At 41.9% G+C, this 12,820-nt stretch overlaps 1 protein-coding gene across 1 annotated transcript; it reads left to right on the top strand.

The window, feature by feature from the left end:
• The first annotated feature begins 8,860 nt into the window (after positions 1 to 8,860).
• LOC149022776 (FT-interacting protein 7-like) lies at positions 8,861 to 12,567 on the top strand. The gene has a single exon (XM_089150713.1). The coding sequence runs from the start codon at positions 9,078 to 9,080 to the stop codon at positions 12,132 to 12,134; it is 3,057 nt and encodes a 1,018-aa protein (XP_089006839.1). The 5' UTR covers positions 8,861 to 9,077; the 3' UTR covers positions 12,135 to 12,567.
• Positions 12,568 to 12,820: the final 253 nt, after the last annotated feature.

Raw genomic sequence — 12,820 nt, 5'->3', positions numbered from 1 at the left:
GAGTTAAGCAAAAGAGAGTTTAAAGAAGATAACACCAAAGGATCAAGAGTAAGTGAAATTTCATCATCAAAACTACCTCTCATGTTAACCACATCTGCCACTGAAGCCTTGTAGGGCGCAACAAGTATGTTAAAATCCCCCACAACATGGTCCTCTTTATTGGTTATCCATGGATCAAACCAAAAAGAGGTTTCTTCTCCATTCCCCACCGATCTAATTATTAAGTTTCTAAGGTTCGGAATAGTAGATCGAAGGCTATTCCATATAATTGAACCGTTCCTTTTCCCCACCTTTGGGTCAAATAATGAAGTATGGGGGAAATATTTTGCCTTAAAACACTTTGCCCAGATCGAGGATTGCTCCGTTAAAAGTCTCCACCCAAGTTTAAGCAGAAGTGCTTTATTCATAAGCTCCATTCGCTTAAAACCTAGTCCCCCCATGGTTTTAGGGAGACAACACTTCTCCCAAGAAATAAGTGAAAAATTCTTACCTTTATCCGCTTTGCCTAACCAGAATTTTTGGCAAATTGAATCCATTGTTTTACACACCTTCTTCGGAAACAGGATATACTGCATATGGTAGATTGGCACTGCTTGCATTCTGATTGAACCATGATAGCTCTCCCTGCAAACGAAAGAGAGTGCGCTTTCCATCCTGCTAATTTTGATTTCAGCTTGACCAAGACAGGATCGAAACTTTCTGTCCTTGTCTTCCCATAGAAAAGAGGGCTGCCTAAATAGGTAGAATTCTTACCCATTTCCTTTATTCCTAAAACATTCAAGATTTGTTCCTTCATCGCAGGTTGTGTGTTTTTGCTGAAGAAAGCCTCACTTTTATCCAGATTGATCACCTGTCCAGTAATTAGTCCAAAAATATCTAGAACAGATTTGATCACACAAATATCATCTAAAGAGGCACGACAAAAGATGAAGGTGTCATCAGCAAAACACAGATGAGTAATTTCAGGTGCCAAGCGGGCAATTTTAATACCATGGAATGCATTTTCAGCCCTAAAAGCCCCCAGAAGCCTAGACAAAATTTCCATAATAATCAAAAACAGATACGGGCTTAGGGGACAGCCTTGTCTTAATCCTCTACTCCCCGAGAAAAAAGAATAGGGTGCACCATTCAATTTGATAGAAAAAGAAGCTGTGGAGATTAGGGTGGAGACTAAAGAACAAAATTTGGAATCGAACCCTAGGCATTTTAAAACATGCAACAGAACACCCCACTCAACCCTGTCATATGCTTTTGACATATCCAGCTTTAAGGCAATAAACCCTTTTTTTGCCTTCGACTTTCTCATGAAATAAAAAATTTCATGTGCCAGCATAATATTATCAAGAACTGTCTTTTCGGCACAAAGGCTGCCTCGACAAGGGGAGATGATTCTATTCAACACAGTCTTCAATCTTGTAGCCAGGAGCTTAGCCAGAATTTTATAAGAGACATTGCACAAGCTTATTGGTCTAAAATCAGTAACCACCGATGCATGATCATTTTTTGGAATAAAACATAAGAGGGTGTGATTAGTACCAGGGGGGAGTGAAGCATGAGTGAAAAAATCAGAGACAAACTTCAGCACATCTAAATTTAATTCGGACCAAAACTGTTGGTAGAAACATGCCTGGAATCCATCAAAACCAGGGGCTTTAGTAGCCCCCATTGAGAAAATAGTTTTGCGGATCTCATCCAATAAGGGTGGTGCAGAAAAGAATTCATTGTTCAGGACAAAGTCCTCCGAAGGGAACAACATCTCCACCAAAGGAGGGATCACCGGATTCTTTGGAGGTATACGGAGGTCTTTCATATAACTAGCAAAACAAGTTAGCAATACCTGAAGGGTCTGAAAAAGTTTCCTCACCAGATTTGATGAACTTAATCTTCCTACGCTTCACATGTATCTTGGCAACATTATGGTAAAATTTGGTATTTCTGTCTCCATCAGAAATAAACTGAATCCTGGATTTCTGAAACCAAAAGGATTCTTGAGCATCATAAATCCAATGTAACCAATTCAACTTTTGATGATATAAAGACCAGTCCGGATTCATGCACTGTTCAATAGCAGCCAATTCCATAACAAGTCTTTCACATAAAGAGTTAATGTTACCAATTTTGTTAGCATTCCAACTGCGAAGGAAATTGGAAAGGGAAGCTAATTTAGAAATGAAGCTCTCAGATCCCAGTTCCCTCCAAGCAAGACTCACATCATTTTGAAAATCAGGGTGCCCCAGCCAAGCTGTTTGAAAATGAAAGAGTTTTCTTCCCGTGGGGACAGCAAAATTTGTATTTATGAGAAGCGGGGAGTGATCAGATTCAACAGCTGGCAGAATAGACATCCTAATGTTAGGAAATTGTATTTGAAATTTTGGGTCGGCAAAGGCTCTGTCAAGAGTTTCAAGAGTAAGATGAGGTGCCTTCTTGTGGTTCGACCAAGTAAATTTAGATCCTTCCCCAGTTAGTTCAAGTAATTGGAAATGAGCCACAATATTTGCAAGGTAAATCCGGCTAGGTGAGTGGTTAAAGCTGCCTCCGCATTTATCATTTGGGGATAACAGCTCATTGAAGTCACCACAAAGCAAGAAGGGATCAGAAAGATTGGAGATGTATTGCATAAGGTCAACCCAAACAGGAATTCGTAGGTTGTATTGAGGTGGTGCATAAACAAAAATAGCCACCCAATTACAGGTTTTCCCATGAACATTAATTCCAATGAAATGATCATTTGCAAACAAAACAGAGGTAGAGTACGAATTGTCTGAGAGAACCCAAAAACCACCTTGAAACCCTCTTAGTCCCTCTTTGGGGACCGCATGCACGGGTACGTAATTTAAAAGGGATCCATGGAACCGATTGAAAACTGAATCAAGATTCTTGCATTTGGGTTCACACAAGAACAAGATATTAGGAAAAAACTTCCTACATAATCTTTCTAATCTTAACAGGGTAAACTTTCCATTCAAACCACGTACATTCCAACTTAACAATTTCATTATATCTAACTCCTCTCTCCACTGTCCTCCAAAAAGAAATATAGGACACAGGTAAGAAATTCTCCACAAAATAACCGAGAAAAGGAGCAAAACAGATTGAAACACAATTACAACTAGATCAAGCTAAAGAGTAGAACGCATGCAGACTATCAGTGAGGACCTGGGGGGGCAGACACAAGCAATTACCAACAAAGTTAGCAACACAGATAAAACCGAAGGCTAGAAGAAGTAGTTAACAAATTTTCGGACACTCAGAAAAACGCAAGTACAGCAATCAAACACAACAAGAGAAAATTTATCGAGCAAAAATAGGAAGTGAGAGGTAGGGGTCACCTGGTTGTCCATCAGAGGTTGATCTTGTGCTGGTGCAGTATAAAAGGTATTGTGGAAGGGATGTAGCATGTTCTGATTTGCTCTATCAAATGTCTTCAACATAATGGCCTCTTTCATAGAGTTGAGAAGGGAGTCAGGATTAAAGGAGTTAGAAAGAAGGGATTCGACAAAGGAGTTGAAGGACTCCATAGGGTCAAAAGGCAGCATGTTGTTAGTTGACATTCTCATTCTCTTGCGGGTGTGAAGACTCTCTTCGGTCTCCCAAATTCCCCCAGTCTCAGACGATTCACCGACAATTACACCCTTAGCGTGTTCACCCTTATACCCTCCTTTAGCCACATCCATGTTACCATAGACATGGTAGATATTAACCGTTTGAACCCCATCAATCAGTTCTTTTTCCCATTTGGCTCCACATCTAGAAGGATCGCATATATTATTTGCTTTGTCCTCACACGCCTCCTTACACTTTCCTTTGAGTTGCGTATCGGATTTGTTATTTTCCTCAAACAAAGCAGGAAGGTTGAAACCTTCCAAGCCACCATCATCTTTTTTAGAATCATTGAGGTAGAAGCTATCTTTTGCTTCCTCACAGTCCAAGGCCATTGGTATAGCCTCATCCACCACCACAGAAGCCACACCCAGTTTCCTTGGGCCGTCTTTTAAGGAGGCCAAGCTTACAGTTTTAAGCTGTAGGAATTTTTCCAGTGATTTGGTAGAAAACGTTTTTGAAGAGCCAGACATTGTTGGCCGAGTCTTGGCTTTCACAAAAGATCCAGCAAGAGGACTGTCAATGTTGGGAATTCCTTTAGGGGACAAGCGAAACGGGCATGACTGATCACCATGAGACACCCGACCGCATCTAGAACAGATCATTTTTAGTTCGAACAAGCACTTAGCTTGGACAGCCTCCCCTTTGATGTTGCGTATAGCGACCTGCAGCTCAATTGGCTGATTAAGATCAAGCATCACCTTAACACGAGCAGCATCCGGCGGGAGTCCAAGGGCTTTGAGATGTATTTGGACATCAACAACCTTTCCAAAGATGGAAGCCGCTTCTGAAATCAGGGGTTCTTTATAACAGTCTTCAGGAATGCAGTGTATTTGGATCCAAATAGCTAAGGGAGGTGCCAAATCACCAAGGCCAGCGTTCTCAGGGAAAGGAGTGAGCGCGAGATGCAGAATGCCAGCGTCAAGCCACCAAGGTGCACACGAGATAATACGGTTCCTATGCTCCTCAGTCATGAATTCAGCAGCCACCAGCTTTTGGTTATAGCATATGATATACGTCGCTCCTCCACTTTCCCACATCTTTGACAAACGATCCACCACTTCAGTTGCCGGAAGGACCTTGTAGCTAAGTATTTGTCCAAAACAGACCCTTTTGCTCCTCTTGTGAGGGAGGTACCTAGTAACAGAGCCCTCCAGTTTGGTGACACCATGCCCAGAAGACGCCAAGCCACGCCGCCGAAATAGTGTTATCAGGTTCAACCTCGTAGATTTAGAACGTCCTTTGAGTGGCGAGCTTCCCAGGATGCCCGAAGAAGATGGTTGAATAGCAGAGCCCCCGAGAAGCCACCGATGGGGTTTGGCGACCCATGGAGACTTCGCAAAAACCCGCAGAGAAAGAGAAGGTCAGCAAGAGGTACCAGCAGATTCTCCACTGGTTTTCAAAGAGAGAAAACCCCTAAGGGTGTTAGATAGAAGAAGAGGAAATAGATTCAAGAGAGAAGAAAACTTTTCGTATTTCCAGAAAAGGAAGAAGTATGAAAGCTCGGTTTGTTCAGAAATAGAGAGACTGAGAGAAGATAAGAGGTACGATTGAAACTTTTAAGAAGCTTTGGCCAATCGTGAGGGCGAATCCAACTCATAAGCCTATAAAAAGACATATCAGGGGTCGAGGTGTAATGAGATACACCCGGTGGTAGGTAAGGAAGTGAACGAAAGAATTAAGAGGCTTAAGTCGAACAACACTTCATCCCTTCCACGCCTTTAATGCTGCATCTTCACAGAGATCCTCCTCTGATTTTCAACCAGGTAACCCCAAAAAAGAACTACAAAAGTCTTAAAGGAGTAAGAACATCACGCTCCCACCAACATCGATCATAAATATGAGACATGGTTCAGAACGGTCCAGAAATCATAAATACAAGGGAAGAAGAACGGAAACGTTTGCTTATGCTGTTAACAGGAGAAACTTTGCACTATTGCTTGTGCCATTAACAGATTCGGGCAGAAAGTTGACAGAAAGGAGGTATGTGGGCCTAATTTTGTGTGACAGCGGGGGTGACAAGGAGTGACAGCCTCCCATCCAATCATTCTTTCTTTATTTGGTGGTTTTTTTAGAATAAAACGCATTATAGTTATTTTTTTCTCCACAGTTAATTAAGGGTACTACTGTAACTTGACAAAAAGGTAAATAAGTAAAGAAATAAGTATAAGGGTATTTTGAGGTTTTTGAGAAAATATAAAGATGCCACATCATCAGTAAACTAATGGAACTTAACGGTAAGGAGGCAATAATAATTGTAGACAAAGTTAAAGGTTAGATTAGTAATTTTGAAAAATACAGGAGATAGAGTAGTAATAAAATCAAAGTATAGGGGGCCGATAATAATTATCCATTGAAAAATAATAACAATGGCAAATTCTTCTTAGAAGTGATAATTTGTCCTTAAATTAATTTTTTCTATCGTATAGGAGAGGCAGATGCAAAGTCTCAATTTTTTTACTAAAAATAAAATAAATCAAACTTCGGTACATATCAAAATTACCCTATAATTTATGTATGTTTGTCTCCACAGCTTTGTGCTTGATGAGTAAAATTTTTTTTTTTTTTTTTTTTTGGTGGTGAGTGGAGGAAGTTTAGCCTTTTAGCATGAATCATCACCGCAAACTAAAAACTCCATGACTTCAATTTTGTAAGGCTATACACCTCCTTCTGTTGGCCTATAAGCCCCATAATAGTGGACATGTCTGGGTTTCGTGTTGGGAAGAAAGCTCTATAAGCCTTCAAAGTTCAAACAAAGGAGATATGTGGTCCCCACTCTCTTCAATGTAACAGTACGAGGTCTGCTCTAGCATGAGACGAAGCTTTGGCAGGAAGAGCCAAGGCTCTTCGTGGGGCCTCCCGCTAGCCCAACAAAGATACCCAATTTTCGGCACCTTTACCTATGTTATCCCATGCTACCTATGCCCCTTAGCAATTGTAGATCACAGCGCATAGGAAATGTTGACAATAAAATAAGTCAAACCAATCAGACGGTTAATGATCCCCCAATAACAAGACCCATACGTCACATCTAACATGGTAATCTATTATAAAATAATTTATGAATTATCCTAGACTCCTATGGCCCACCTAAGTGAGCATGTAAAGAATGTAGTGTTACTTTATTTATGGGTTTTCTTGTTCTGTATTGGATGAAAAGCCCGAGAACGAGGGAATGGCTTTTCAGGCAGTGTTCGATAACCGAGGTACCCGACAGGGCAACATCCGTCTCTTTGAGCACTGTAAACTGAAAAGTACCAAACTATTCCACAGGCTCCTATCCCCTACGCATCTATGATCCTCTCTAACCCGACTCTGGTCACTTTCAAATCTAAAATTCTCGGGTCAAAACCCGAATTTAATGGGTTCTGTTGGATAACTCTTCGGTCAAAACCCGAATTTAATGGGTCATGTGTCAACATTGGTCGAGCTTCAGTGCTGCACATTAAACTGTGAAGTCGACGGTCGAGATCAACCGTCCATCTCGATTTATAAACACATCGAAATGGATCTTGAGATTTCAATCTCGACCGTCGGCTTTACATGCTACGCAATAAATACGCAGCATTGAAGTCTGCGCACAATATTTCTTGTAAGGTAACAGTAGAGTCCGAATTTAACACATGGAGACTTGGAAAAGTACTAATATATTTTTTTTGGGTTGAAAAGGTACTAATATTTCACCCAATGATTTTTACTTCGATAGGATAAGTACTATATTCCACGCATGAAAAATGATTCAATTGAACGGTCATCTAACATCTAATACTTAATAAGCACCACATGTTTTCAACCCTTAGATTATAGTAATTTTAAATTGACGTAACCAATTTGGTTTATCAATAAATGAAACGGTGAATAATCCAATAGTTGAAATTTTATAGACGCGAGAGTGCTCATATTGAGAGTGAGCTACTAGATGCCCACTCAATTGAGTGCCTCCATGAAAGGAAGGCTAAGGAAAATTTTTAAAAATTTGCCAAGGGGTAGGGAGAAATTTCAAAAGATCAAAATGGCTAAGTGTTATATTTCACATATAAAGTGAAGCTAAATCCTTTATCCATCACAGTAGTAGTCTACATTTTCCTCACACTTTTCCATCACACAGTAGAGACTTGCTTTTTAATACTGATAAAATAATCAAGGGTGGGTCTTCAATAAATCCCACGTGGGCAAAGTATGATGCAAAAGTATAACAATAGTACATTTCATCAATTCCACAACTGTTTAAAATATCCTATGATGCGATAAGATACTAGCCAATACATATGTATATTGGATACAACCAAGACAATAATTATCAGTACATCTCTCTATTGAATTGCAATAAATTGCATTGGTCCAAATGAGACGTTCGTTAAAATCATCAGATCAATATAATAGTTTAAACCTCGTAGTCTCTGGAACTTTTATATTGTATTTTGTATATATGCAATTTTGTATATTTGATTGATGCGATTTATAAATGAAATGGACATGATATATATATATATACATATATTTTTTTTGGAACTGAAATTCATCCGGGCTAGCTTGCGCGCACCACGATTTACTTCCTCAGAGGAGCTTTATATTAATGCCGCCGAGTGGGTGCGAACCCAATACCTCCCCTAGGGAAGTTGAACTCATGACCCCTATCCACTGAGAAGTCAGGTTTCTAACCATCATACTACTCCTCCATTAGCAAATGTACGTATATTTTTTTGTAGTACAAATGCGCTTTTTATATATAGAGATAAGGATATTACATATGCTGCCGGTAGGAGTTGAACCCATGACTTCTACATTGAGAAGCGGGTTCTTAACCATTCTACTACTACTCTATTGGCGTGATATTGGTTCGCCTTTCGGGTGACTCTGCCTGATTTCTTGCCACGTCAGATACCATTATAATAAAGCAACCCAATGGGTCTGATTGTGAACAGGCGGATCCGAATTAAACCCTGTTATTGGGAAGTGGATCGGATTAAAGATGTGACCCGAGAATTTATTTGAAAAAAAAGGTAAGGCGATGAAGGACAGGACAGGACAGGACGCCCTCTCTCTCTCTAGAATATATATTTTTTTTGGTAATACTCTCTCTAGAAAGACTCGTTACAGTCTAACAGGCTAACCTCGAGCAAAGAGATTACGTTACCTATCGCTACGCGAAAGCACAAAATCACAATATATCCAATATCCATTACTCTCAAATCCTGCATTTAACAATATAGGATTCTCTGGCAGATTCTGGCATGCGCTCCTGCTGTTTTACCTCACCTCACCAAACCCCCCTTCTCTATATTCCACTTGTCAATAACACACTCTGCAACCTTCTCTTTCCTTTTTAATTCTCGTTTCCGCCAACCCAGAAATATCAAATATCTCTCTCTCTCTCTTCCTCTCCCTTCCTCTCCTCTGTGCTTCTGTGCTTCTCTTATTCTTACCTCAAAAGTGTCTTCCCGGTTTTCATTTATTGATACGGCGAGGAGGGTTAGATGAGTGGTAAAGAGAAGCTTGTGGTTGAGGTTGTTTCAGCCCATAACTTAATGCCCAAGGATGGAGAAGGCTCAACATCGGCGTTCGTGGAGGTTGAGTTTGAGAACCAGAGACAAAGAACCCAAGTGAAGCCGAAGGATTTAAACCCTGTTTGGAACGAAAAGCTTGTTTTTAACATCAACGATGTCGCTGATCTTCCTTATAGAGCTTTGGAAGTTTTTGTTTTTAACGAGCGAAGGTCCGGCAGTAGCAGAAATTTTCTGGGCAAGGTGAGGATTTCTGGTTCTAACATTGTTAGGGAAGGTGAGGAGATTGCTCAGCTTTACACACTTGAGAAACGGAGTTTGTTTTCTCATATCCGTGGTGAGATCAGCCTCAAGCTCTATCTTTCCAACAAAGAGCATTTTTTCAAAGAGGGGAATGAAAACGAAGTTACAACATCGGCGACTTATGTAAAAAAGCAGAAGAATATGCATCAGCAACCAACCTCTGGGTCTTTGTCCCTGCAACCGCATCAACAACAGCAACAGCAGCAACAGCAACAGTTGATGCAGGACAATAAACGGCCACAACAACCACAACAGCAACCAAAACCTGTGGAGCAAAACCCAGATGAGTTCAAGCCAGTCATTATCACAACCGGGCCTGGTCCTGCTATGCACACTCCCAACATTGCCGGTGGTGGCGGTGGCGGCAGCGCCGCTGCCGCCGGTGGTTTTAGTTCGTCTGGTTCAAATGAGTTCACCCTTAAAGAAACCAGTCCTCATTTGGGTGGAGGTCCAACTAACAAAGATAAAACAAGTTCAACTTATGATCTTGTGGAGCAAATGCTGTATCTTTATGTCCGAGTCGTCAGAGCTCGCGATTTTTCGACCTTTGGAGGTGGTGAAGTGGTTACTGAGGTGAAGGTTGGGAACTACAGAGGAATCACGAAAAGAGCCAGCTTGAATAACCCAGAATGGGATCAAGTTTTCGCTTTCTCCAAAGACTGTATCCAGTCATCAATGGTGGAGGTTTTTGTAAAAGAGAACAACAAAGATGATTTCTTGGGTCGAATCTGGTTCGATCTGAACGACGTTCCCAAACGCGTTCCACCTGATAGCCAACTCGCTCCGCAGTGGTATCGTATGGAAGACAAGAAAGGTGAAAAGGGCAGAGGCGGAGAGCTAATGGTCTCTGTTTGGTTTGGCACTCAAGCAGACGAAGCATTCGCGGAAGCTTGGCATTCTAAAGCCGCTAATGTACACTTTGATGGTCTCTGTTCCATCAAATCCAAAGTTTATCTTTCTCCGAAGCTCTGGTATCTGCGAGTAACCATCATTGAAGCACAGGACATCGTTCCAGGTGAAAAGGGCTCAACAATGGCGAGATTCCCAGAGCTTTCAGCGAAAGCCCAAGTGGGAAACCAGGTGATGAAGACCAGAGTTTCACCAGCAATGGCGAATCGGAGCCCATCTAACCCTTTCTGGAACGAAGACATGATGTTTGTTGTAGCTGAACCATTTGAAGATTACGTAATGCTTTCAATAGAAGACCGGGTTGGACCGGGTCGAGATGAGGTTCTGGGTCGCATTCTAATCCCTGTAATGGCAATTGAACGCCGAACCGACGATAAACTCCCGGTCTCCAAGTGGTTTACCCTCGACACACACTACAACATGGGTTTGGCCGAACCAAAAGTCTCGACCCGGTTCGGTTCAAGAATCCATCTCCGGCTCACTCTCGACGGTGGCTACCATGTTCTTGACGAATCAACCATGTATAGCAGCGATGTACGGCCGACGGCGAAGCCACTTTGGAAGCCTCACATTGGTGTTCTTGAAATGGGTATCTTGGGAGCTACTGGGTTAATGCCGATGAAGATCAAAGAAGGCAAAGGAGGATCCACTGATGCTTATTGTGTAGCTAAATACGGCCAGAAATGGGTTCGAACTCGTACAGTGGTGGACAATTTAGCACCCAAATGGAACGAACAGTATACATGGGAAGTTTTCGATCCTTGCACGGTTATCACTATCGGTGTCTTTGATAATTCCCACACAGATAAGTCTGCCGTTGCCGGCGCCGGAGCAAGGGATTCTCGCATCGGAAAAGTCAGAGTCAGGTTATCTACATTGGAATCGGATCGAGTTTATACACACGCGTATCCTCTTCTGATGCTGCACACATCAGGGGTGAAGAAGATGGGTGAGCTTCACTTGGCGATTAGATTCACCTGTGCTAACATGGCTAACGTGTTCCATATGTACACTTTGCCGTTACTGCCCAAGATGCACTACGTGAGGCCTTTGTCGGTGAATCAACTGGAGAGCTTGAGGTATCAAGCAATGAATGTGGTGGCGGCACGGTTGAACCGGGCGGAGCCGCCGCTGGGGAGGGAAGTGGTTGAGTATATGCTTGATCATGATTCTCATATGTGGAGCATGAGACGCAGCAAGGCTAACTTTTTCCGCCTTGTTTCGGTTCTATCCAGTGTTATTGCACTTGGGAAATGGTTCGAATCTGTTCGTAGTTGGCAGAAACCTGTTTACTCTGTTCTATTCTTGGTATTCTTCCTTGTGCTCGACGTATTGCCTGAACTAATCTTGCCTTTCATTTTGCTCTGTTTGTCGCTCACTGGAATCTGGCGATACCGGTCACGGCCACGCCACCCACCCCACATGGATACTAGGCTTTCTTGTGCAGAGACAGTTTATGCTGACGAATTGGATGAGGAATTTGATACTTTCCCCACAACTCGCAGTGGTGATCTTGTTCGGATGAGGTATGACAGGTTGAGGAGTGTTGCAGGAAGGATTCAAACTGTCGTTGGTGACTTGGCTACACAAGGCGAGCGATTCCAAGCACTGTTGAGTTGGAGAGACCCAAGAGCCACTTTCTTGTTCATTGTGTTCTGTTTGGTTGCAGCTGTGGTGTTCTATGTAACACCATTTAGGGTTGTGGTTGGTTTGTGGGGTTTGTATGCTTTGAGGCCACCCAGATTCAGGAGCAGATTGCCTTCTCCTGCTCTGAGTTTCTTTAGAAGACTACCTTCAAAGGCTGACAGCTTGCTGTAAGTAGAATGTACCTGGAATAGTATTTGGGGTGGTTTTTGATTGGGGAATTTATGAAGGGACAGGGGGTATTGTTGGATTGATGTAGTAGACAAGTTAGTTTGTATTTATTTCTAGTATCTGTCCCTCTGTTGGTTGAAATACTTTTGTAGTTCTTCAAGGAAGTGAAGTTGTCCTTGTGCAAATGGCGTTTTCTCTTGTACTGTTGTGCTGCAGCCTGCATGGTTGATCAATCACATCTTCTCAGCAATGGCAACTGCTACTTTGTAAAACACTGTTGATGTTGAAGCTACTGTATTTTCCCTTATCTAATTTGTCTAGACAATGCTTGTGATTTTTAGTGGGCGTTTGCGGAACATAGTTGTAGCCCAATGTCAAGTATTGAAACAAAAATTTGCCCCTTCGGACTCTGCTTGTGCTAAAGCCTTAGGCATGGGATTCGCCCTTTTTAGTGGTTGGGATTTTGAGTTGACTGTTTAACCCTTGTGGTCTCTCTAATATTTGTGGAAACTGAATCTTCTGGATCTCCATCTTTGTGTTTCCGATTACATTTCATGGTTGGATCTAAGGATCAACATAGGGTCGATCAAGGCTGGTTTCATTCGGATCATTCTGTTGGCTACACTAGGCTACTGTTATGCTGCATGGTTGGTCATTCACATTCTCGACCACTACTAAATAAATCACTA

This window comes from Hakea prostrata, chromosome 3, assembly GCF_041222555.1.
Source record: "Hakea prostrata isolate BN-2017 chromosome 3, UWA_Hpros_2, whole genome shotgun sequence".
Lineage (NCBI taxonomy): Eukaryota > Viridiplantae > Streptophyta > Magnoliopsida > Proteales > Proteaceae > Hakea > Hakea prostrata.
Note: the sequence above shows the minus strand (reverse complement) of the source record. Positions and strands in the feature narration are given on the sequence as shown.

Bases quoted from the DNA above. Each gene is read 5' to 3' on its own strand.
- LOC149022776 (XM_089150713.1), top strand. From the start codon at position 9,078: ATGAGTGGTAAAGAGAAGCTTGTGGTTGAGGTTGTTTCAGCCCATAAC.